This window comes from Haemorhous mexicanus, chromosome 8, assembly GCF_027477595.1.
Source record: "Haemorhous mexicanus isolate bHaeMex1 chromosome 8, bHaeMex1.pri, whole genome shotgun sequence".
Classification (NCBI taxonomy): domain Eukaryota; kingdom Metazoa; phylum Chordata; class Aves; order Passeriformes; family Fringillidae; genus Haemorhous; species Haemorhous mexicanus.
The window spans coordinates 19,218,368-19,246,203 of NC_082348.1; the positions used below are offsets into that span (position 1 = coordinate 19,218,368).

A 27,836-nucleotide genomic window follows, 5' to 3' on the forward strand; every position below is an offset into this window, starting at 1 on the left:
ATGCACTCTGCCTCTCTCTCCTTGCTACCACCTGAAAATGCTGAATGTGGATGTGAACTGCTGTAATAAAGGAAAAAAGGAAATTACATAATCTAATATAAAATTATTTTACACCTCTGAAGTCTGTCACAAAACACTGAGTGCAAAGTATGGGCTATGGCATATTTTGGAAATGCAAGGGCAATGCATAACAATGTATGAAATACATTTTGTTTATATCATTAGCTCATCAACACAGTCAGTTAAAGTAGCACGTGATAAGTATGACTTAATTAAAGCAAAAAAATTTAAAAGTTACATTTCTTATAATTTTAATTTCTGAGGTACATCCATGGAATATATATGATTGGAATTAAGGAACTGTCTTAAGAGTGTATTTTTTCAAAGGTGCCTAAGATTTTTAAATTAGACAGTACACAGTACAAACAAATCTATACATACCACATCCTTTTTCATCACTGTTATCTAAGCAATCATCCAATCTATTGCAGACTTTAACCAGCTCAATGCAGTTTCCATTGTCACATTTAAAATGATGGGGAGAGCAGGTTGCTTCTGGTGTACTACAGAGATGTTCCAGCTCATCAGATTCATCACCACAGTCATTATCCCCATCACAGATGTAGGCTTTGGAAATGCAGCGCCCATTCTGACAAGTAAACTGGTGCTGTTGACATGGTTCATAGATGCATCCTCTTTCATCACTGCTGTCACCACAGTCATTCCGCCTATCACACCTGAAAAAGAATGAACACTCTCTTCAAATATAAGTAGGCAATCACTGCCTTCAGGGCAGATGGAACATACACTCTCCCAGTTTCCAAAGAAGGTTGATATTTTTGGCTCCCATAGAAAAGACTTTCAGAAACTGGGGTCATATTGTACAGTCTAATCTTGTGAGTCCTGCTAATATTCCCTGTGTGCACTACAAGCTAGACAGAATCACCCCAGGAGAGGTTACTAGTGACAACAAGGATTAAATGCTAATGGTGAGCAATAGGAATATTAACAGAAAATTCTAGAGCATTTTCAAGTCAAAGCTAATGCACAAATGCAGAGCAGATAAATAGTTTCATTAAAATAGGTAGCTTTAATTACAACTAAATGGTGTGAAAAAAAGGTTGAATTAGCTCCTTCAGAATAAGCAATTATGAGAATTTCTACAGCTGCTTGGGAAGTTACAAACCTGTATGTGTTACGGATGCACAAGCCATTACTGCAGGTAAACTCATTTTCCGTGCAAGATCTTCGTGTGCAGTTCTGGTGTTCATCAAGAGCATCACCGCAGTCAGCATCACCGTCACAGACCCATGCCCGAGGAATGCACCTCCTGAGGGGGGGTCGATTGTTGGCACAAGTGAACTCTGCTGCTGTGCAGTTGCGGTTCGCTGAAGGAAAAGAACATTCACTAACCAAGTTACACTCTGTGTATGTGACACCCTCCTCCACTGCCCACACAAACAGCTTGGATATCCACCCATAATCCACAACAGAGCCATGTCCTGCTGCACATGCAGAGACAGACACCACTGTACCTTCTCATTTACAAAACTGCACATTGCCCTTTGTGAAGGCTGACTGGGAGCCAAAGCATTCCTTAGGCAATGCTGACACATGCAGAAATCTGCATCTTACTAGATTCTCAAATAAACTTTTTCAGCCAGATTTTTGGAAGCTGAACAGCCTCTATTCCCTATTTTTCCAGCTATTCTGTGTTCCAGGGAGCAAGCAGAGGTAGAAATACTACAGTTAATAAGGGCAAGGACTACAAGTATAACCAGCTATTCTCGAAAGAATCAAGAAGTAGGACCAGTCTTGGTGAACCTCCTTCCCTTCGTTCACTCTCTGAACAGATACACTTATTTTGTTCACTAGTTTTTAAAGATTTTAAGCCACAAACATGTGGTTATTAATATTCACAAGATGCAGTGCATGATCACTAGGGAATATCTCCACTGAAGCTGCTCTAGCTGCCCAGATCATATACACAACCCAGGTTAATTATACCTCCATTTCACTTAACAATTCAAAGAAGAATTACTGCAAAATTAAAACAATGTTTTGTTGGGTTTTTTTACTAGTAAAATATTCAATTTTGATTCAATATCATGAAAATGAAGGTGTAGAAAGACTGTACCTCATGCTAAATGTGCACCTTTATGGGTTAGAAAAATAGGCAGTGAGTGTTTGGGGGTTGGTTTTTTTCTAAAAAACACCTGCAGGACAAAGTGCAGTATCTACTCGCATTAACCACCTACCACAATTATGTCTTTGATCCTCATCGCTCATATCCCCACAGTCATTATCACCATCACAGATCCACGTTGCTGGGATACATCTGCCATCATCACATCTGAACTGGTCACTCGAACAAGTCCGCATTTGGGGCACTTCAAAATGAACACAATCACTGTGCTTGTTAAACTAACCTGCACGGCCATGAAATCTACTGAGGACTATTTTAGGCAGAAGCTTAGGATGGTGACATGTAAAATCAAAGCTTAATTGTAAAATAGTTAATGTACAAGATGCAAAACATTTTCTTAAGCTAAAGATGCAACTCCAATAATGAGCAAAGTGAAACCACAGAAGAATCTTGCCTTGTGTTATTCTTACTTTTACAATGAGAATAATAATTATGTTATAATATCAATTGTCAGTGACTTCAGTTAGCTCCTTCTCTTCTTCCCTGGATATCAATGTCCTTTTTTTCACCTCCTACCCTGCTCCTCTGCTTATTCCCATCAGTTTCTATTGTACATACAGGATTTCTTTACTGTAATACTATGAAACCCATATACTGTGTCAACACCTTTCCCCTCTGCATCCCACATTCCCTTTTCCCCCACATATTATACTGCATGCACACTTTCTGTACAGCAGGACATCTGCTTTTACATGTAAAACAATACCAAAATACTTGCTATTTTTTGCCATTTGATTCACTACCATCATAGTCTTATAGGGATAGGAAGTTATACATTGAGAGTAATCACATTACAAGCAATCAGTTGTTGCAACTAAAACCTTCATATTTCATACACAGCTTTAAGGATTTAAAACTCAAATTACTCAGTGACTCAAATTAGCAAGAGTGAATAAAACCTAGAAGATACTTATTTTCTACCTAGTCTGGATTAAAGCTTCTGCCTACAGGACAAACTAATGATTTGCCCTAACCCATCACGTTGTACCTTCTGAGTGCAGACTTACCACAAGAGGCAGGTTCATCAGAGCCATCAGCACAGTCTATTCCTTGATCACAGTACCAATGAGCAGGAATACAACGTCCCGACGTACAACGAAACTCACTATTTGTGCAAGTCAGAGAGACTGGAAGAAAAAACCTATGAATGATTTCTTTTTTTTTCTGCTACCTTTCCACTTGTTTTAAGTTGTTTTTGCATGTTATGCAAAAAATATTACAGTCCCCAAAAAAGAAAGAGAAAAAATTATCTTAGGATGGATGTCTTTTGTCAGCCTCTCTGGAAAGATTTCATTGTACAAACTAGTTTGATATTTGTATGCAAAAAAATGCACTTGATTTTCTCCCTGGGCATAGGTATCAGCTAGTAAGTTGACAGAATTTACCCTGGAAATAGGATTGCATGCAGCAACTGTACATATATTCTACATTTGTATTTGAGATTTGTGCACAGGCAAATGACCACATTACAGTGTACTCATTTCTCCAGTGCTCAAATCAGGCATAAAAGACTCAGTGCTTTACAGGAAATCAAAATGTGCACTAAGTAGTATCTCATGGCAGAGAATTTTCCTCCTACCAATTTTTCTTCACTTGCTGGTAGCAATCTTTCCTTAATGGCAGTGAAGAACAAACCATAACACTGAGTAGTTCCAGCTCAGCATGCTGCAAGTACTCTCTGCACTTGCATGTATAAGGGGTTTTGACAATTTCTTCCGTAGTTACCAATACTTTCCTGTACCCTCTGATAGTTTCAAAATACCAGAAGGATTAAGTCTGGTCTTTTAACTTGCCCTTCCCTGTGCCTTTAATGATGGAAATCAAACAGTTAACTATTGCTCATTAACATCTTAGTGTTTCTTTCTTCTCTCATTCTCTCTCTCTCTCTCTTCCTTGCCTTCACCACTTCTCAATTCACATAATTCAGCAAAGACATTAACAGTAGAAGGGACAAAGCACACCTTTGACAAGCAGAACAAGGCTCACTATAGCCACATATTCTTGACACATTGGTGTCCATACATGAAAGTGGCCACATTTTGGCTAGAAAAATTGAACTCATATTTTAGAAAAACTGTGGCATAGTTAGTTCAAGGCAAGTACCTTTAGAAAAAGTGAAAGCAAAAAATAATCTGCTCAGACAATACTAAAACTAAATCATGACCTGAAAATAGCCATTATGTTTTACAAATCAATCCATAGTATTTCATATGGGAAAACTACTACCTAACTTCTACCTAATAAAAATGTCCTAGCAAATTTAATCTGGTTTGTAATTAAGGCTGATTCAAAACTAGGCACTTCCATATCCTAACTGGAAGATACAATAAACAATGAATAATATGCTAAAGCCTAACCACATGAAAGAGCTAAAAGAAATTTGAGACCATAGACAAATTCATTCGGTTAGAAGGAAGAATATTCTAATGTTAAAGTTATGGAAAAAGACAACTCTCTATAATACTTAAGTGCCAAACACCTTGTAAAGCATTAAAAAATACAGACCAAAATAAGCAAAAGGAACAATCCTCAAATGCTATATTAAAACTCTGCAAAAATTTATCATTTTTATTAGCTAAAAGCATTATTTAGATAATTATGAGATAACAGTAGCATGTATATATAACTTCAGTATTAAAAAAGTACATGTTTTGAGAAAAGTTGGAGTTATATTAAAAGAAACGAGGAGTGGAATAAATTACAGAGGTATCAGAGAAGTAACAAAGGCCCTTTAACTCTCTTGACTTACCACAGTGAGTAGGACTCTCATCACTCATATCTCCACAGTCATTATCACCATCACACAAGTACGTTCGAGGAATGCAAATATTTGTGCTTTGGCATTTTGTAAAACCAGACTGGCACGTACGCTCCGCTTTAAGGAGGGAGGAAAAAAGAAAAAGTGCTTTAGAGCTATTTTAAACACTGTTATGCTGCTATTTTCATGAACTGCAAAAGTAGCCAATATTGAACTAATCACAGTTTACATCTTAAAGAAAACAAACATAACCGATAACTTTTATAAGGCATATAATTTTAAACTGTACCGTTATGGGATCCCAATATACACTCCAGATTATTAAATACAGTATAATTAATATAGCATGACACAAAGTAAAAGGCCATTGTCAAATTCTAGGCTAATCCTGCAAAAACATAAACCTTGAATCCAAGTTATCTGAAATAATATTTTTGAAATGCATGGAATTACTCACAAGAATTAACATTACATACTGCATGAGCATTTGTTGCTTCAAGGAAGACTACTTACAGCAACATTTATTATGTCATATCTTAGGGTGTTCCAGAACATGATTTAGCAATTCTATTTGCTTCAAACAGCACTGAACAGTACCAGTAATGTAAATTTAAAAAACTTTTGTCCTTCTTGCTGGTTTTGTCAGATTTCTTCACATAAAACCACATTTCCCTCCTCCTTTGTCCAGAGAGTCAGACACCAACAGACTAGGTACTAAGACTCAACTTACGGCAATTCCTCTCATCTGAGGTGCCATTGTCATAACAGTTGTTTACTCCATTGCAGACATACTGAAGGGATATACACCTTCCATTATTGCAAGTAAATTCTGTGTGGGAGTCACAGGTTCGGAACAAGCAGCCAAGCTCATCACTGTTATCTCCACAGTCATTGTAGTGATCGCAGCGGTAATGATAGGGTACACACCGCCCATTGCCACAGGTGAAAGCTGTTGGCTGACAAGTATGGAAAGCTGTAGAAAATAAAAAAGGGGGGGAAAAAAAAAAGTGGATAAAATGTAATCTAAGTTCTCTGACAAAGTAACAAGCAAAATCACAATATTTTTACCTGCCAGTGCAAACACAGCTGCAAAACGGACTGCATGAAAAGTAAAATACATATTTAAATTAAAAAATTAGAAATTGGCTATACATGACAAAAATTCAATACTACAGTGCTTCTGGATTCTAAAGCAAACCACTAGTCTTTCAGACCTCAAATCTGTGAGCAAGCAAGGGATCATTTCTAAACTACAGCCATAAGATCCATGATCATAAAGCCATATAAGTGACAGAGACTACAGAACAGGCAACAGAGTGCCCTTTCTAAAGCAGTTATTTTAAATGCTTACCACACACACTTTCCAACTCATCACTGCCATCACCACAATCATTGTCATTGTCACATTTCCACCGCTCAGAGATACAATGTCCATTAAGGCATGTGAAGAAACCAGTATCACACCTGGTACCATTATCCACAATACAGTGCTTGTTGTTATTGGCTAAATACCAGCGACCTTCAGAGGGGCACTGACATTCTGCACCAGCTGGACCTAAATTTGTTTGATAGAGTAAAAAAATAAAAATAGGATACAACAAAAAAACAAATTTGACATTGATGTTCTATATAGGTTTCCATGAAAATGTTCACAGTTGTAACACTGGAAAAGGCAAAGCAATTTTCATAATTCCTATACAATCTATTTACATAGATAGTAATGTAGTGACTTAGCCAGACTTTAATCTCAGTTAAGCATATGCAAATGCATTAAACCCCAAAAAAGTTATTTCAGATTTCCTTAGACAAACTGAGATCAGAATTTGGAGTATCTTAGTATTTTCTTGTTGTCCAAACACCTTTTTAGTGGCAGCAAGATGGCACATGATGCTTTCAAAAATCACAGCTATATCCACTGAGACTTTACCCCTCAAAATCAAAACAGATGTTCAAAATTTCTTGCAATAGACAAACTGCTCTTCTCAAAATCAATGAGAAGTTTGAGTTGTTTTCAGGCAAGATAGAGCTTTAATGGTATTTAAGACGCTACAAATGAAAACAGGCACTGAATTACTTTTTCAAAGTAAAGGATCATAACTTCCAAAAATCTACAACACATGAAACAGCTCTGTAACACTTATGTAAAGAAATAACAACCATAAATTTTTAGAATGTCTTGTAGGAAATACGTGATCAGTAAGAGCATATACTCTTAAGGTAAGCATAAACTGCAGCACTCACTTCATGTCTCATCCAAGGAAAGTTTAAACCCCAGAAAACAATGGTTTGGTTTAAGTTTGGTTTAAGAGAAACCCATACTTTCCACTTGTGAGGATTCTCAGACACAACCCCTAGGTGTGTTGGTGAAACACCATGATCTTAAATGGCAACTATTTTGATTAAATTTGTAAATAAAATACATAATAAAAATTTGTGAACACTAAGAAGTATTTCAGCTGTCCCCATGTGACTAGAATTGTTATAGTCTAAACTCTAATACAGGCAAGAGTAATAGCTTGCAGCCAACAAGCATAACAGCTTACCTGGTGCACAGATGTGACTGCAGCCACCATTGAACTGGTTGCAAGGGTTCATACACTGCTGCTGTTTACTTTTTGCCCAGACATGAATATCCATTGGTCTTTGTGGAAGATTCATGATCATTACAATCTGATCTGAACCATCATACTTATTAGCTCTATAAATGCTTCGTGTGTTCCAGTCTGTCCAATATATGTGCTGATCAAACACTGTCATTGCAAATGGATGCAAAGCAGTGCTAACAATTACCTCACGATTTGTACCAGTGAGGGTGCATCTCTCAATCTTCTGCCTAGAATAGCAAAGAAATTATTACATCTTAAAGAAGTCTTTTAACTTATGTATAAAACCACGCCCTAATTAGTCTCGTAACTGACATCCAGCACTTCAGTAGTGTTCACCAATATCTTGGGTGCTGCTTATGCTCCCCCAACTCCATTAACTAGAGTTTGAAACAGAAAAGTGTACATTCCATTTGATATCCTGAATTCCTCTTAAAACAGACACCCCATTACAAGTGCCTTGCCCTCCTGCAGGCAGATAAATCCAAACAGCTACCTTCTTCCCAGAAGATTCCACAGAGACAAGGCCATGGGATGTATTACACTACAGAGAACACTCTTCTGATACAACAAAAAAGTCTGAAAAATAACTTCTATGCTGAAGGAATCAGAAGGGAAAGGCCTGATTGCTGAGGTGGTTTCTCCGAGACCATGGGTAAATTTGAATGCTCAGAAAACAAAACCATTTTTTAAAATTTTCCTGCTGATGGAAGAAATTCTGTGGCATAAATTCAAGGGTAGAACTCTGTCTGGTAGGCAACAGCAAGAGTATCAGGCCAAATTCCACAGGTGATAGGCATGAACCATGAGCAATGAATACTGTAAAATGTACTGTGATTCTATTTGTTGGAGAAGACACACATCCTGAATTGCATGTAAGACAAACAAACTGACAGTGGGTGCAAGTGCATAAAGCAGAGAACAAAATCTACACTGTGACATAATATAGCTTCTTATTGCACAGTAGTTTCACAGCAATATAAAAACTTGACATTGCATTACTATTAAGTAACTCCTAACATTCTATAATGTCAAGTACCAAATTCAACTGAAATGCTGAAAATCAGCTAAGAAGTGAGGAAAAATAAATAGAGCTATTAAAATATTAACTAAATGTAAACCAACAAGTGTGTTATCAATACATACAGATTTGCATCGGCCCAGTACAGCTGCTGTTCTTCATAGTCCAGGGTAAGTCCATTTGGCCATACCAAGTTTGTGCTCACAATCGGTGTTCTGAAGTTTCCTCCAAGTGTAGCTCGTTCAATCTTTGCATTTGAACTCCAGTCAGTCCAGTACATATACCTGTCAATAACATAATTATATTTTCATAAAACAAAACTCATAAACTCTGCTTTTGGTGGTATTTCCACCCTCATGTACCTTACTGAAGTGTGCATTCCAAAACTACAAGAAAAGATCTTCCTCTATTTTGGCTCACGTTGACAAAGGAGTCTTTAGAAGGATCACTGGGGTCTACTGCAGTAAACTTCAGAAAATTTTTTCCGGCTCCTATGTGAACCCACTAAAGTCAATTAATCTCTTTCTTATCTTTCTTAATTATAACACAGCATAACTGGTAATGGAATTAAAAGCACAGCATCATACAGTAAGATCCTCAACCTCTCAGGAAATGTTCTGTCACTGAAACAAGAATTCTTCTGAAGCATTCAAGGAATACAACAGAAAAAAGGTTAGGGTTATAGAAAATCTCTGGCAATCTTTGTCAAGGTCTAAATTGTAGTTTCACCTGCAGTCAAAACAAAGTGCAACACATACCCTCTGCAGGGATCTAATACAATGGCTCTCGGCCGTGGCACCCGGGCGATCACTGTGCGGTTTGATCCATCCACAGCCATCGAGCTGATGGTCTGATTGAGGTAGTCACTGTAGTAAACTCTGTTGTTGATCCAGTCAAAGGCTATGCCATCTGGAGTCCCCAGGTCTTAGGCACATGCAAGCAAACACACACAAGCTCAGCACGGTTCCCTGAGATACTTCAGCACTCTTCATCTATTATAATCTGGCTACACCGAAGACTTCTTTGAAATGCCATTGGTACCAGTGCAAATCTGTCCATTTAAAAAACTGGAGTAGTAATACTGGGAATCAGGCAGACCCCGGCTATACAATACTGTTACAAAGACATTTCCCTAACACAGATTTAAGTTCTGGTTGCTATTCTTCCTGTAGCAGGAATCCTCCCTCGTTTTCATTACATTAATTTATTGCATATAATTTAAATTTCTTATGTATCATTTTATATACAGAATAATATCTATACAGTTTTATATTTCCATATCATTGAGATCAAGATGAAATAAGAATCTCAGAAAAGGAAAAAATGAGAAAGAAGAAAGAGCATTTATTAGATATCTTAACTAAGTGGTTGACCTTGACCTTCCGCATAAAACTGCCTGTTGAGCTAGTGGCAGGTGCTGCAGGTCATTTTTTTTTTAATATCTGATTACTTTGTACTATATTTCAGTGCACTTACCAGATGCAACTACAGTTGGAGAGCTAATTCCTGAGTAAATACTAACATAACTGATTCTTCCTGTTCCTGAAGGATAACTTTGTGTAAAATATATTCGGTTGTTTATGCTGTCAAAATCCAGGGCCACAGCAGTTCTTAACACATTGACTGTGCGGAAGGGAGGACTGTGGTTTTCAGGATCTAGGTGGATACTTCTGAGGGCATTTTCAAGAGCAAAAATCAAGTAATCATCTGTTGAAATGGAACATCTCTTGCCATCACTGCCTAGTGTTCCAAAGGCACAACCACATTTCGGTGTCTGAATGTCAGGGAGGGCAAAACAGAGGTGAGAACAACCTCCATTGTTGTCCAAACAAGGATTGTTGTTGACATCAAGGGGAGAACGTGACTGGAAATTACTGTTGTAAACTGTAACATCCCTTAGCCAATTGATGTTATCTCTTATTACTGTTGGTTGATCAGTATTGCCTGGCTGCTTGCTGGCTTGGAAGACTTTTTTCAGGTTTCGATCCACCCAGATCATGGAATTGCCAAAGATAGTGATACCATATGGAGTTGGATAGCGACTGCCATAACGTACAATTTCAACATCACCACCATCGGGCTGAATTCTTGCAATCATATCTAAGGAATCATCCACCCAGTAAACATAGCCATTGCTGTGATCTATGGCCAATCCACGAGGTGTGACAATGCCCTCAGACACAAGAACTGTTCTGTTGGTGCAGTCAAGAAATGCACGTTCGATTTTTGGATTTTGCCCATAATCAGCCCAGAAGAGATATCTGTTTTTTGGGTCAACTACTATGTGCCTTGGCATGTCTATGGTAGTTTTCAGAAGCACACGGCGATAAGTTGTGTTTAAGCGCAAAACTTCTATAAAAGTCTCTGTCAGGAAGGCATTTGTAAAATAAAGATTTCCTGTATACAAAAACCAAAACAAAACAAATCAGAAAAGCAAAAGAGAAAGTTAACATTAGCATCAATGCCTGAGAAACACAAGTTGCTAAAATACCGAACCACAAAATGAATAGCCATCATAAATATGTTAGTAGTTGAAAGCATAAGGTATTCGTGTATCATCTGATGAATTAGAAAGAAGACAGCCAAACTGACAGTAGTCAGTTAATTTCTACACTCTCATGGATGGCCATGGGTATCAGTAGTACAGCTGCCTTTTAAAACACACAACTATGAAGTCCATGTTATGGCACAAGACTGTATACAGGAACTAAATTGTTTACAGCAGATGATTATCCTAAAACTCATCCCAACAAGCCTATCAATCAACTGAAGAACTTTTGCAAAACATATATACAGTACATATATATATATATACAAAACTAAAGTATTAATGGCAATTGTTGATAAATACTTTCTGAAGAGTTCATATTTGAATTAATCTCTAATATGTTTAAATAGGAACAGGAAGTGCACATGTGGAAATTATAGTTCAAAGATAAATATTTCTTCTGCTTTTTTCACTTCTCATTATAACTTATAATATCTGTACACAACAATCTGAGGGTAGATTAAAAATCCTTTCTTATTTACAATGTCACAAGACAGGTTTTGTGCATTCTTCTCTGGTACATGTTTTCACAATGATAGTTCACAGCTATGTACAAACATACAGACAAGAACAGAGGCCTAAGACAAATATTAAAGCATCAGGAGAGAAAAGGTTCTGTACATCTTCTCTGATAAACTTTCACCTTTACATATATATAAATAAACATAAGAGCCATTCATTACTTCCTTTAATTTTAAAATCAGTCCATTAAACCACAAGCTAGAACCATGGTACTTCCATTCAAAATAGTTCCATTAGAATCTGGTTATGTTAGCCTAAAAAATTTATAACATGTAAAGAATAACATTCTCCTAAATTCAGCTGTGCTTACCTGCTACCCAGTCAATTGCAATGCCACGGATCCCATTTCGTCCTATTCCATTTGTAACAACATTTCTAAAATAAGAACCATCAGGTTTAATTTTACGTATTGCATTCTGAGATGTCACTGTGCTACTGAAGTCACACCAGTAAATGAAACCAGAAGGCATGTGAACATCCACATGAAGTGCATTCCGTCCTGAAATATTTTGAAAAGTGTTAATTAAATTATTTTTTAATATAAACTAAATTATTTAAAGTATGTGCTAAGCTAGAAAGAAATGCCAAAATACTAGGCATGACAATATTTTTTCCTATTATAATATTCACATACCTCTTCCTGCCAGTGGTACCATGGCTTCAGAGTGATCTGATGTCTCTAAACTAAATCCTTTAATTGCAGAGAGCATGGAAACAACTACAAATGAACTGTATGGGGAGCAGGTTCTGTTATCAGGATTTAGCTGAAAGCCAGTAGCACAGGCACAGGTGAAATATCCACCAGGTACAGGCAGGCAAAGCTGCTGGCAAACTCCAATATTATTACTGCAGCCATTTGTGGAACCAGCAGAATCTGCAAGACATTCATGGCAAAACAAAAATCTCAACTGTATCATTACAAACACCCATAGATATACAACCAACCCACAGTTGTATAGTATTAACAATCAGCTGACAAAAATAAAGATCCTAATCAGAATACATTTTAGCACAGATGTGATAGTAATAGGTTTATTGGTCTCTTGCCATCTAAGATCAATGGGGCCAACAATCAGATGAAACAAATTGGAAACTAAAGTAACAAGCTTTCTTAGTCAACAGGACTTTAGTAAAACTACATGAGCCAATAGATGCCTTAAGTAGATGGTGGAGCATCTCTTTACCAAAACCAGGCAAAATGTTACTGATACTTTTCCTGTAAGCCAAATCAAAATGTCTCCTTTGAAAGAGCAACCATTCTGTCTCTAAGAAAAGTTTGGGTTTTGCAAGTTGAATATCCTGAAAGATGTCTCTAGCAAATACTCACTGTCTCTGTAATACACTCGTAGGCTCTTCAGTCTTGGGACATTATCTCTCAGTACTACTTTGTTTGCACCGGTGGCCTTGTCAACTCGTTCAATTACTTCATAATCTCGATCAGTATAGTACAGAAAGGTACCGTAGACAGCAACTCCCCAGGGATGAGAAAGATGAACCACCAGAGTCACACGATTTGTACCATCCATATTGCCTCTCTCAATCTAAGAAATCATTTTAAAGATTAAGATTATATTTCCTATAGCAACAGTTCAGTGTTAGAATATAAAACGAAAACGCAACACATGATACTAAAATGTCTTTTGTGCATGAAATCTTTAGGTACAAGGTAGGAAGAAAAGGCAGGCAGTATATGATTTCTGATCTTATCCTTTTGATGGTATTTAATAACAACTACCCAGATTTTTCTTGGTCCTGCAACTCCCATTTATAAGAGAAAACTGAAATAACTGAATCACTCATGTGAACCATAGATGCAGAGATAGGTAAAGAAGCAATTATTTAAAAAATATTTCCTACCATTCCTGTGCTTGTAACAGCCCAGTACAACTTTTGTTCCTTAATGTCAATGGTAAGAAACTCTACATGGTCCAGGTTGCCAGTGAAGAGTGTTTGTATGCCTGAGCCATCCATGTTTGCACTGGCAATCTTTGCTGGGACTCCACTGTCAGTTCCTTGGTCTGTCCAGTACAACTTCCTGTAACAAACATTATCAGATCTGTTAGCAAAACTGGCAAGAGAAATCAGTGGACCAGAGTCGCTTGAGCTTATGCTTAAAACCGATTCCTCTGTCAGTCAAACACTTCAGCACATACTGAACAGAGCTCACATTGAATTGAACCACAATGAAAAAGAGCTTATTTGAGAAAGAGAAAAATGTTTGTTCTCTCGACAAAGAGAAACACCTGCTTCTCTTGAAAGAGAGGAATGCCTCTTAAATAATTTTTAGAAATCCATAACCTCGCCTATTTCATCCCATGATGCCACCAGCAGGTAAATGCACAAGAGTATTATGACTATAACACAAAAGGACTCCTCCTTACAATAATAATAATAATAATAATTCTGTTTCACAGATGGCTGCAACATTTCAGAGTGAGTTTGGTTTCAATTTTCAATTAAAACTACAGAATCAGAAAAAATCTAGATGATACAGAAAAAAGGCAAGTTGTTCTTTTTGGGAGCAAGCATCAAAATTATAATTAGTGCTATACTTTTTGACATGTGACATTTTTCCCATGTAATAATGTAATATGTCTTTCTACTAGGCTCAAGTCAGACATTACAAGATATTTTACAGAGAGACTTTGGAGTACTCTTTATTCTGGGTTCCCATTTTTCAGGCATTTTTTCACAATCATAATATTCTGAGATTTTTTTTAAATTAAAAAACGGTACTATACAAGCATATTGTAAATTAAGGAGGATGAACATCTGCGTAATAATTTAGGAAGCTGTATTTTTTACAGCTTAAAAAGAGTAAATAAATTCCGCACAAATATGAAACAAACAAAACCATGTCAAATTCAGGATGAAAATCCTGAAAAACAAGAAAAATATGGAGAATACACTCATGAGGAAATACAATAGCAGTTTTGGAAATTTACCCTCTTGCTGGATCAACTGCCAAACCAATTGGTGTGCCAGCTCCCAGAGAGGTGCCATCATTGGTAATCAGTGTTTTCCTGTACATTATGTCACCATGCAGCTTCAGGACCTATGCAAACATTGATCTTATCAGACCATGCAATATAGAACTTACAGTGCAAATTACAGGAATGAAGCCTAAATCAATACGGAGTTGAAATTGCAGAACACTTTCTTGAATACCATGAAGAAAAAAAAACATTGTTCTGAACTCTAACTGCCTCCCTTCTCTAACATTCATCTCTTGAAGGAGCTGCTTGCAGCTCCGAAACTGTCTATGATAACAAGGAAAGATCCTAAGTATAAAAACAATTTATCTTTCAGTTTCCATAATATCTTCAAGGCCTGAATGGTTTGATGAAATTCTGATTTAGGAAGTATCCCGTTTCATTTGCTCAAATTAGCTGCCTTTTAATTTAATAGTAGGCATTCATATTTTGGAACAAGAACACTAATGACTGGGTTTATTCATAGTCATTACTGTATTATATATTACTTATCCTCTACTTCCCTACTCTGAATGACAATTTTATTCTTCACATACCATGAGACTGCTTGTCTCTGGAAAGCTACATGATACATTATCAAAGCATTTGGGAATGGATCTTATTGTGCTCAATGGCAGCATTCCTTTACTATCAGAGGCATTGCATTGGGATCATTGATTTGAAGTAAGGATAGTAACAGTAGTAACTCTAGTCATCATAGATGCTGTGTGTTAAATGATAGAAGCCTAAGAGAGATTTATATACAAAGAGAGATTTATACAAAAAGAGAGATTTATACACCAATAAAATTTGCAGGACAGATCTATGCACAAATAAAATGTCCGAAATATATTGCTTTCAATCTTTTTGACCATGTTTAAATTTAGGTTTCTCTTCAAGTTTGTAAAGTATTTTTCTACCGACAGATTACACTTCAAAGTAAATCTAATTTAAGTTTTTCACAAAATAAATATTACTAATTTCAACCTGTATAAGTAGCAGTGAAAAATCTAGGCTCTTATTTTCCAATTGTCCCTCTTAAATAATTACCTCAATTGACTGCGTCCCTGGGTTAGTGTAATACAGGTTTGCAGATATCCAGTCTAGTGCCAGACCAGTAGGAGCACCAATAACAGCTGCTGGAGCAAAAACTGTCCTGTTGGCTCCATCTGACCTCACTCTGTGAATTTCACCCTTGGAAAGAAAAATAACAAAAGTTTAAAAAATGTCAAGAGCTGAAAACACTCTTCTATTCCAACTACACTAGCACTTCTTTTATACTGCAATCTTTTCTAATGCTAGCACTGTTCTAGGAGGAAGAAGGCAGAGGCAGAGATAGGGCAGAACCAGGAACATAAAATGGAGCACAGGAACTATAGAAATATCTTTTTTGCAGAGGATGATCCATGACTGACTCAGGTGTCTCAGCTCTGTTTGGGAGCAACAGAAGCCTGAGGCCTGCAGGTGAGGGATACAGCTGGGGGGCACAGCCCAGAGGCACACATTTGTCTGGCCTAGTCAAGACTCACCTAAAGCAGACCTAGCACCTACACTTAACACTTGCCCTGTGAAGGCACCTGCCATTCCACTTGCCAGGATTTACCTTGCTGTTAAGGGATGTATCAGCCCTTGACCTCCCACACTATTGTATATGTCAGCTGTGTCTGCTGGCTGACATCTGCCAAGAATATTTTTTTCAGACTGCAGGGAAGATGAAACAGATTCCCAAGTACTTTAGTAGTTTCTCGGGCAAAGATTTGCTTAAATAGGTCTATTTAAGTACTTCATTGAACTAAACATTCTAACTTTAAAAGAACAAATAATTAAACAAATTGTAATTTCTTTATTAGTGGCATAGAATACACTTTAAAATTAGTTCTTTTAAAAATTGTATTTACTTCAGAGCTGCAGAATGTAAAGAAAGAAGATTGGGGAAAAAAAACAAAAATCTTGTGTGGATGAAACATAACAAGTTTGTGTGAATTGTTTCTGTTAAAACATAATTACAGAAATCTCCTTATCTACCATCATATTTCTCCAAGACCTAATTATTGCTTTTCTTGACAAAAAGAATTGTTTTTAAGTTTCCAAGAGTGAAGACATACTGCAGAATCAGTAGTTCTCTATCACATCTGTCTCACATACTACAATAGATTTTTTCCTTTTGAAGTGTCCATTCACAAAAATTATGTATTTTTTTCCTCTTTTGTTTTTTGTGACAAGTTAGCCTTATAGAAAACATATAGTTTCTTAGTTCATGACCAGCAATAAAAGCAATTAGTCAAACAATTATAAACTACTAAAAATTAGTTCAAATTCATTTTTAAATCTGTACGCCTCACATGTGCTACCTGGAAATTCTTGTGAGTTTGCAACCATTTTCTATTTAGAGAAAAAGATGCTTCTCCCTGATGTCAGCTCATTAAGTGCTCAGACTAAATGCACATACATTCATCCTAATGCTAAGTGTCACTGTGAGCAATGCACTGCTCCCATGGAGAAGTGCCCTGGTTGTGTTTGCAGAGTTGACTCCTAAGTCAAGAGAGCAGAGAGAGTGGACTACAGCACAGCAGGGCTGAGGGTGGGTCTGTCAATGCTCTCCAGTATTTCCTGTTCATATATCTGAGCCAGAAAAAAACAGTAATCAGATGTTTCTGCTGACAAAAATAAGAGCTACTTTACAAAAGAGACAAAGCTTCTTTACTTGTCCTGGGGAGACAACCAACAAATATGAAAAAAATTTGAAAAAAAAAAAACCAACCTACCACACTAACAAAAAAAATGCTAACATATTTCAGTCAAAAACACTTCTCAAAAATAAAAAATATTTTAATTTAGTGCACATTTTGAACACAAATACTAACTTACTGGATTTTCAACCCAATAAATCATCTGTTCAGAGTCATCAAAGTCAACATCAACACCATTTTGAACCCCTGCTATTGGAACCATAGCATCATTTGTCTTCTCCTCAGGATTCAGAGAAATTCCGTAAATGATATTATCTCTTACAGCAATAAGGAAAGGGTGTTCAACTGTGAAAACAAAGAATAATTCAGAGTTGCTTCTGGTCAAGAAAAAGGCATTATGATATGCTTTCCCCCTCCCACCCAAAAGTTCCCTGATGCTGAGAATGGTTCAACATTACCAGTGATGTTTTGAAACCACTTACATAGAGGTTTGCTCCCTCACTGGAAACAAGGTTATCTGTTATTTAAACTGCTATAACATTTTTAAGTTTCAGCAATGTGCAATCACAACACAAATTCTGAGCAGAAGGAAGTAAATAAGGCAGGAACACTCACTGCCAGACAAAAGAAGGATATTTGTGCAGCTGCTCTAAGCTGCTTTTTCAAATCTCTGAGAAGGGAAAACAGCCAAAGCTCTGAGGATTCTGCAGGACCTGCCTGTGATGGGTTCTAATGCATATTAAGCAGGACCCACAAGCACAGAACAACATCAGAGAGGCAACTGCCGATCACTATTACAAAATATAACTGCAGTACTGTTTTCTTGTTTTATCCCTAAGGGAACAGACATACTCCCTTTTGGTATATTTATTTTCAGGTAAACTTGTACTCTTATGCTTAAATCTTATTAACAAAGGACAATGCATCAGGTAATCTGAGAAAATGCACCAGAGAGCTGCAGAGTGAGAGTCAGCAACTGCATTTCTCATCTCCTAGGGACAAGGAAAAGAGAATCTGCTGAACACAGATTCCCTCCCCTTTTCCTTGTGCTTTGGTCTTTGGAGAACAAATCCTAGCCTCCTCTTCCCATAAGCACAAGCTACCACTTAACAAGGAACTGGGCAGCTGTAGAAGCAACCCACTGAATCTTTTTAATAAGATCAAAGACTTGGTTGGTTGGTTTGGTTTTGATTTTCTTTACTGGCTGCTTAACACCTTTATATAAATTTTGCAGTAAAAATTCTGGCATGAGAAACCACAAAACACAGCATCACTGTACCTCTCAAAATCTCATTAGTACTGCCCTACCTCTCATGCAGTTCCTGTTATCAGGAGAAAGGATCCATCCTGAAGGGCAAGCACAGGAAAAAAAAAGTGGTCCAGATGAAGAAAGTAAGCAGAGATGGCTACAGGGGGATGATGCACAGGAATTAATACCTGAAAATAAGAAAGGAACTATTAGCAGCTGTTAACAATATAAGCAACTAGAGAGAATATTCTCATTGCTACTGACATTAACCCAGAACTTAGAAAGTTTTATTATTTCTTTAAAATTAAAATTATGAAATTATTTCTAAGAACCACAAGGAATACAATATAATTGTGACAGGATACAATTTTCCATGGAAAACCAGTACATTATCATAGTAATCTCTGCAATTTTTATGCATCACAAAAAAACTTTCAAACTCTATTTCAAACTTTTCTTAACTGCATGAGGAAACCTATGGAATTTGCAGTCCTTGATTGTAATAGCCCTTCAGACGGGGGATTTAAATTATTTACTGAAACTCTTTGGAGAAACTAAAGAGAAAATAGTTGCAATGTCTTACTCAAAGATAGTGGGAATTCAATGCGAAATTTCTTAGCTCACTTTGAAACTGTGAATGAAATGTCTAAATGTAAAAAAAAGACACTGAAAATCTTTCCTGACTGCTATTATTACCATACACTAAAATTCAATCTAAACCACTTCCACAAACTTGCTGCTGAACAAGATTTTTCAGAATGAGCAATCCTCATAAGAAAACATAAATCAGATTTTGAGTACATCCTTAGCAATGGCAGCAGACCTTATTCTAAATAGCTTGGAAGTTCCAGGAATTTACACAATTGTCACTAAAATAAAAACTAACAAGAACTGAAAACAAATTAACATGACAATAAAATAATGGCATAAACTCAGAACTCAAACTGTAAGAAAATTTTTAATGTCATCAGTATAAAAAATCTAACTCTGGTTAGTGTAAGAGCCAATGGTTTACAAAATAGGAGAGTGGATGACAGTTTTATTACAGCATCTGGAATTTCAATCAGCATGTAATTATTTCTTCATTTGTCAACATCAGTATGTTTTGCTATTCTGCAAGTGCTCTATTCCCTCCTTTTTTTGTCTGGCCACATCAAGTACAATAGAATAATTCAGAATGAAGAATTATAAAATGTACTAAATACAATGGAGAAAAAGGAGAAAAAAATCTCCAGGGATAGAAATTTTTTTAAACCTTGGGTTGTAAAACAAAACCTCTCAAACCATAATTATGATGAATAAATTAATGCTGTGCCCTGCTAACAGAACAATTTACAGTGAGACTAGGCAGCTTTAGTTCTTTAGTTCCTGTCTGAGGAAGGCTTTGTTTCAAAACAAATCCAGCACTGAAAGTACTAGTGCCTTACTCAAATACTCAGGGAAGTCTCCACCTTCCCTGGCATGGAGGTGTATTTCAAGGAAAAAAAGAAGGAAAATGTAATATTTTTTAGCTGAAAACACTCCATACACAAGAAATATAACTAAAGCTGGACAATAATATTCATATCAACATGCTCCCCACTCTTCAGGTCATGCCATGAAATAACAAAAAAGTCCGATATGAAAGATCTCGACCTAACAGAAATAATTTAGGGTTTTTTTAGTCTTTAAGGCAAGAGAGCACTGGCACAAGATCTCAGAGAGAATATTTAATGCAATGAAGGGGATTATTCATCATTATTGTTTCATGGACTACAATAATGTAGAAGTACTTTCAGTGAAAATTGATGACAGTAACCTTTTCAAAAAAATATTATTGCACAAGAAATTGAACCTAGCCTGCCACAGAGACAATTTTTTAAAATTAAAATGCTTTCCAAAAATACCTCAATTGTCTTGTAAAACATTTAGAAAAAAGTGCAAGAAAATAGCACATACTACCTCCTTACTATTCTTTTTGGCTAGTCATCATCCTGAAATGCTGCCTAGGTGGTTGCTTTCCCTACACCATGTAGTGAACAGTTGCAAGTCAATAGTATGAATTCTTTGCTTGTTTTAACCCAACCCATTTGCTGAAAGACTTATTCTTGGTGTTCCAATGCATGATATTATTGCATGCTTATTTCTGCAATTACCAAAGTTGTTTTGACAAACTTACCACTAGGCTGCTTTATAGGATGGACTGCCACAAGACCCAAAGGCTGGTGGATGTTATAAATCATAACTGTCTGGTTTCCTCCATGCCATTTATTGGCCCGAATTACTCGATTAGTATAGCGGTCACTCCAGTACACAAAATCTTCAAAGACAGTTAGACCATGCGGATGCTGCAATATCTAAAATGGCAAGGTTGAATACCGACTTACTTCTGGAGATTTCCAGATGTAAAGCTTGCAATGAAGTAATAACAGAGGTGAGCATAATTTTTAAACAAATAAATAATGAAGCAACTGTGTCTCAAAAGACATTTTTCAGAAAAAAATAATCATCTATTGTCTAAAAACAATACATTAATAATGAGGAAAATATATTTTTTTAAAAGCTGGAATGATATATAGACCCTGTGAGATAAAGTAAATGAGGAATTAACAAAGGAGTCTAACTACTTTGGGTAGAACCCACACAGATAAAGAGCCAACTGTAGATTATCAAAAGCGCAAGAGGAAATGTCTAGTGAGAATTATGGACTTGTCAAGAACCTGCATCCTAGATAAGCTCCCCTAAGATTTAACAAAGGATCAAAGAAGGTAGCTTATCTAGATTTCAGATAACCAGGAAACCATGAAAAGGAGTGGAAAGATTGCCTTGGCCCCTATATCACACTAATTGTCTCTCCAGACAAAAGTAAAAGCCCCATGAGTCAATTATTGAAAACATTCACATGGTAATTGGTAACAGTTTCTGTGTGCCAGCTGAACATCTGCACTACTGTGTCGGTACAAGGACAGGGCTACAAGCTGCCAGCAGCACTTTATTGGGAGATAGACTGTAAGAGGGGTGGTCTTGATGGAGTTGCTGCACACAAGTCACAGCACAAAACCCTCCACTGCTGTCAAGAATAGTAGCTATAATCACTCACAAAATTCCAGGAAAAGTTTCTCCAGGCTTTCTCTACTATATTTGCTTACAGAAAATGCACCAGCTAGTAGCAGCAGTGTCAGATGTCACCTTCAGATTTCATACATGCAGACAGAACAGATGAGAATGCTATAAAGCACCAAGGCTACATGCAGCTCCAGACTCTGCTGAAGCTCTCCTGAGAGACTGAATAGGAAAGCAATTTCTCTTTTTCCAGCACCAGAAAGCAGATAAAATACTTCACATTTGCTTCACTCAATAATTTTGAATAAAAATATACCCAAGTCTATGACAATGATAATATATTTTTCAGTACTATCAGCAGGGACACAGGAAAACAATGGTTCCTTATTAATGTCTTACCAGATCACTTGCAACCACCTGTCGTCTGTTGTTTCCATTGTAATCACAGAAATCGATATAATCAAGATAAGCATCAGCAAAATAGAGAAGTTTATTTGGATAATCAATGGAAAGTCCATTGGGCCAGTAGATTTTATTATTAATAATCACTGTGCGCATTTTGCCATCCATGCTGGCTCTTTCAATTCGAGGGTTTTGGCCCCAGTCAGTCCAGAACATTACATGAGCACTGAAAAAAGTAACTCATGGTTAGCAATCTGGGAAAAAAAACCTAGCTGCCTATTGAGAAACATTCCATAAAGAGTCATTAGACAAAAAGTAGAAGCAATCTTTCTATGAACAGTCCTACATAATGATACTGAAATAATTCATTTCAGCAACAGGCTTACGGAAGATATTACAGTAATTTCTATTATAAGAATTCTTCTCATACTTCTACTGCTGTTTCTATTTGTCAATAATAGCAGCATATAGAAGCTACTGGTGTCACTGGTTTTCAATGCTGATTATAATCTCATTCTACAGCTGCTACATAATAATTTAATACAGACTTACACTATAACAGGTATGTATTGATAATATTAACAGCACTGAAACTGGCAGTAAACAGAGTTCAAGGCATTGAAAACTTAAAAAAAAAGAGAAAAATTTTGTACATGAACAGTTCAAATAACCACATTAACGCTATACCACTTGCTGTCTGAAATGAAAAGGCGCCTTTGTGATAACAATACAATCTAGATAATTATTTCAGACTTGGAACAATGAAGGTAAGCATATGACATGAAATCACATTAAGTTTGTGGTATACCACCAACTGAAGTGATACTTCATAATTTTGAATTAATACTTCTTAACTTGGAAGAAAATGTAGAAAAATCTTTTATAGGTTAAAAGCCATGTTGTTACGCTGAAACAGAGCAACATATCATACTGACAGGGCAGAGTACATACCATTAATTACTTCATGACTTGAAATATTAATCAACTCTGCAAACACACTAAATTGTTTTAAGTTGTCTCTTCCACTTGTCGTTTACAATTCCAATACAATTTGGACATGTCTTAAATTTTAATAGTTACATCATAAAATAAGCATCTTAATAAAAAATAGTATGAAAAAATCTTACTCAGTTCTGGGATCTAACACTAGTCCTCTTGGGTTTGTTATATTTTCACTGATCAGCACAGTCCTGTGGCTCCCGTCCATTTTGGAGACTTCAATCGTTTCCAGAACAAAGTCTGTCCAGTAAAGGTTACGACCCACCCAATCCACTGCTATACTTTCAGTCACAGTGACACCACTGTCGAACACCTGTTCAATAACAAAAAAGCAGGTGGAGGGGAGGGAAAAAAAAGATTATATTAAATTTTACCCTTTGCATTTCTATAGATATGGAAAATGATGAACCAACTTTCCAATATCTTCTAGGCCTATTAAGCACAATGAATCGCGATGTACATATTCAAAATAATGGCAGAGCATAAACCCAAACACTCTTAATAACTTCAGCAGGTCTATTGAAGAAGTTAGAATTTACTAAAAGGAAAACCAGTTTATATTTTGATGTTTAAAAAAGGGCTTCTTGAAAGTATTCAGTTTCCTTTTTCAAACATCTACATGAAATGTTAACTAAGCATCTACAAAGTTGTTTCACTTTGTCTCTGTTATCTGTCTTCTTACTATATTTGGATTTCTCTCTTCCCCTTCATTACTGAAGTTACAGTGTCTTCATTTTCTCTCCATAAAAGACAAGAAAACTTACTCAGCAAAACTTACTATTTTTCGGTCAGTCCCATTTTGATAAGCACTCCAAATTTTATCCTGTGTTGTATCAGACCAAAAGATACGATCTGTGATTGAATCAAAATCAATAGCCACAATATTTGTCCCATCCCGAACCAGAGAATAAATACTGTGTGACTGAGAAGTGATGTTATCCACAACAATTTGGTTACGACTTGCTACCAGCAAAAGAAGATTCCCAGATTCTGTCAGAGGAATAAAAATTAAAATAAACCAATGAGCTATTCAACAGTAACTGGGAGAAAAAAAAACACTGGGTAATTTAACATTACTTTATAGCATCAAAACTGTAGTATCTAGACATACATATTGAAAGGACAAATTCAAATCAATTCTCAGGCCAAGATATAGCATTGTATCCAGTCTGTCCATCCTGACTTTTAAATCTACCTTGGCTTTTCTCCATAACTCTTTTTACAGATTTCCCTTCCAGGCTTCTATCCAGACTGTCTAACCAGCTTGCTGTTGACATCCAACACTCATTCTTACAAAAACCTCTTTCATCTCCCACTCCCAATTCAACTCCCAAAGTTTTTCGCACCTCCAATTAATCTACTCGGCCTGGTCTCCCGTCTTTATAACCCACCTTCTCTTCTTTCCCCCTTTAGACCATGTGGGAACAAGGGAGAAGAAACAGATTACACAAAAGCCATAGATTGCTGTAATTAAGTTGCACAGATAAGATGCTGAAAAACAACTGAAGAGTATCAACCATAAAGACAAAATACAAGAAACTCCCTATTAGTAATGGCCAAGTTTATGTGCAGGGAAAATGCAAGTGTCTTCCACAAACTGAGTACATCCCTAAACCAGGAAACCTGCAGAGACAAATTCCACAGGGTTTATGGCTTCTCCACCCTGTCAGTGTACTACAAAAGGGACAGAGACCAACTGGCATATAGGCTGCATCAGTGATGTCTGCTCCTTTCAAATGAGCAAAGTACAGCACAGGCACCAGCTAAGTCTTATGAAAGGCTGGGATTTAAATACTTTGTGAGCATTGAATTTTATACATAGTTAATTTTGGCCTACGGTTTACAAGCCTCTGACATTGCTTTTCTTCAAAACATTAGTTTTGATCATTGCAGGCTAAAAATAACAGTGTTCATTGAAATATACTATTTGAAATATACTATTTCAATGAAATATTAGTTTCTAATTAACCCTAGAGCTGACAGTTTTAATTCTCTAGGTCATCTGCCATGAACAGCTCTAAATGGCTGTTTACATCCACTCTTGAAAGAGAAAAATATCATAACGGCAAAGTGTTGGGGGTTAGGATTTTTCCTTTAGTTGCTCTCTCTCCGGGAATCTTCTCCCATTTGTTGCTAAGAGACAATAAGGACTGGTACATAAGAGAGACAAAGGATACAGCCGAGGAAAAGGGGGATGACCGCAGCTGGCTGCACTATCTAGCTGAGGGGCATTCTCTCGGGAAGGGCAGCAATACCAGGAGATTTTGGCTGGGGGGTGAGGGGCTGGGCTGGACCCCTTGCTCTTGCTGTCGCCATCGGAGGAGGAGGTCGGTCGAGCAGTTGCCACTGCCACCGTCCAGCCCTTTACTGCTTCTTCTTACTGTGGGTGAGCCTCTGCTTGTAAGAGAGTTGTTGGACTGGCACTTTATTAACACCCTACCTCACTAGAAAGGGCCCTCACCATCTACCTGAGTGTCTCAGGGGAAAACGCAGGACCCCGAGCCCCCTCAAAGGAGCCTCTCCTGGCTGCACGGAGCCGGGCTGCCGCTACCCAGCCCTGTCGTTTTTCTGCCACTGCTCTGGGTTTTCGCTACACTCCAACCCCGCACTCCTGCCTGCCGGGAAACCGCTGTGGCTCCTGCTACAGCTGTGGAGTTTCTGATACATTTCATTTGCTACTCTGGGGTTCCAGTCGCCGCTCCAAGGCTCCTGCTGCAGCCCATTTCACCATCCAGCCCGCCGCCATCGCCCCCTGAGGGAGATGCGGCCGAGCTCGCGCCACAGCGCCCCCTGCCGGCTCCCGGGAATCACCGCACCCGCCCCGCCGGGCTGGAGCCAGCAGCGCCCCTGCCGGCCGTGAGCGGAACTGCAGCGAAGGGAGGTGCCCGCAGCCCAGAGGAGGCGGCCCCGGGGCTCTGCTGGGGTTCGCTGCCGCTGCTGCCAGAGTTGCTGGCTGTTTGTCTCGTTATACATATCTACATGTGTATATATTTTAACAAAGACCTTTTATTCATTTTCCCATAGCTTTGCCTGAAAGCCTCTAAATTTCAAAGTTATTATTATAATTCAGAGAGAAAGAAGTCATATTTTCCATTCCAAAGGAGGTTCCCACCTTCCTTGGCAGACCCCTGACTTTCAAACTGCGACACAAAGCTGGACAGTTCTCAGGCACTGCTGCCATTCTTAGACTGACATAAATGTTTCTCACCTGCTGCTTTACAAATCCTCCCATTGGCTTCTAGAATGTATCCTTCATCACAATAACACCTAAAAGATCCTCTCTCATTGTAACAGTGCTGACTACAGAAGCCTGGAGGGTCACATTCATTAATATCTTCACAGGTCTTGGAGTCATTTGCAAGCTGGTATCCAATAGGACAGGTACACTGAGCTCCAAAAGGTCCTTGAATACATTCATGAGTGCAGCCAGCATTATTGTCAGAGCAGCTTTCCTGATCTGAAGTTGAGTTGGGGAAAGAGATAAGCAAATAGTCAATAAATGCTTCCTATGACAAATTTAAGTCTTTACAGTTGCATTATTAGCCAAAGACTGCTACTAAAACGACTGCAGAATCTCAGTTATGCAGAGTGAGAATGGACTGTGGTCCTTATGCAAAACACAACATACACAGTGCACATTAAGGCAGGTAACAACATTGCATGTACTGAATCCCATCAAATGAATGCCAAACAGAAGGCTGGCTAAGTATATAAAACTTTTTCAAAAATAGCTAGAAATATACGAACATTTACTTTACCACTCCAATCCTAAAGCTGTATAAATAATAATTTAAAATAGTTTATAATCATACCTGGCTGAGGTTCATCTGAGAATGTGCATTGATTAAAGAGAAGAAGGAGGAAAGAAGGAAAGAAAAAGATTATGTTTAAATCAATAATAATCAACATAAATACAAATTCTTGCTACAAATGAACTTCTTGATTTTAATCATGATTCTTGAAGTTAAAAATTTAAAAGAGAATATTAAGGACTGAATCACATTTCATCTGAATATAAAGCATACTGTGCTTTAGTGAATGTGTCCAGGAACATAAAGTTCATTCCCATGTAGTTTTATAAAAATCTAAACTCAGTGGGAATCACACTGGAATTCAGAGCAGAAGATTGAACATAGCAAATGAATTCCTCACTCATCATTGCAGTATCTTTTCACTGAAAGCAAGTTCCACTTAGAAATTTGAGCTCAAGTTACATTGTGCTTACATTTCCGCCAGAAACATTGTGACATTAAATCAAGGATGCTGAATATTCCATTTCTTTCTGAAGACATGACACATAGTCTACAGTAGATACTTGAGGAGTAACTTACTGCACAAGGGGGATTCATCAGCTCCATTAGGACAGTCAGCAGAATTGTCACATACTTTGCTGAGATTCACACAGATACTGTGACCTGGACACTGCCACTGCCAGCTGGGGCACCGGAAGGGCTGGGTTGGACAATCTCGCTCATCGCTCATATCCCTGCAGTCGTTGTCCCCGTCGCAGATCCACGCTCGGTACACACAGTTGCCATTGTCACAGCGGAAAAGCGATGGAGGACATGTTCTGGCAGGACACCTATGATGTTCATCTGAGCCATCTGCACAATCAACATGGCCATCACATTCCCAGTTATCAGGAACACAACTGCCATCTGACTGACACTGGAATTCATGCTGGTGGCACATCCCTGGTGGTCTTGTAGCTAGAACAGTGACATTCAACAGTTCAGAAGCTGTTTCAGTTTTAGACAGAGAAGCAAAACCACTATGTACAGCTCATTTTTCATATAACTAGTTACAGTGCTATTAAGAAATGTG

General features: G+C 37.5%; 1 protein-coding gene across 1 annotated transcript in view; it reads right to left on the minus strand.

The window, feature by feature from the left end:
* The window catches only part of LRP2 (LDL receptor related protein 2), a 109,417-nt gene that overhangs the window by 33,427 nt on the left and 48,154 nt on the right, over positions 1-27,836 (minus strand). The window contains 26 exon segments of the mRNA XM_059852359.1: positions 442-737; positions 1,187-1,388; positions 2,259-2,390; positions 3,214-3,333; positions 4,956-5,081; positions 5,695-5,937; positions 6,316-6,519; positions 7,508-7,797; positions 8,714-8,872; positions 9,347-9,512; positions 10,065-10,985; positions 11,969-12,157; positions 12,293-12,532; positions 12,986-13,199; positions 13,516-13,693; positions 14,604-14,713; positions 15,681-15,824; positions 17,499-17,665; positions 18,629-18,757; positions 20,728-20,905; positions 22,011-22,239; positions 23,141-23,325; positions 23,791-24,002; positions 26,221-26,469; positions 26,825-26,839; positions 27,344-27,721. Of these exon segments, the coding sequence (XP_059708342.1) occupies positions 442-737; positions 1,187-1,388; positions 2,259-2,390; positions 3,214-3,333; positions 4,956-5,081; positions 5,695-5,937; positions 6,316-6,519; positions 7,508-7,797; positions 8,714-8,872; positions 9,347-9,512; positions 10,065-10,985; positions 11,969-12,157; positions 12,293-12,532; positions 12,986-13,199; positions 13,516-13,693; positions 14,604-14,713; positions 15,681-15,824; positions 17,499-17,665; positions 18,629-18,757; positions 20,728-20,905; positions 22,011-22,239; positions 23,141-23,325; positions 23,791-24,002; positions 26,221-26,469; positions 26,825-26,839; positions 27,344-27,721 (5,676 nt within the window).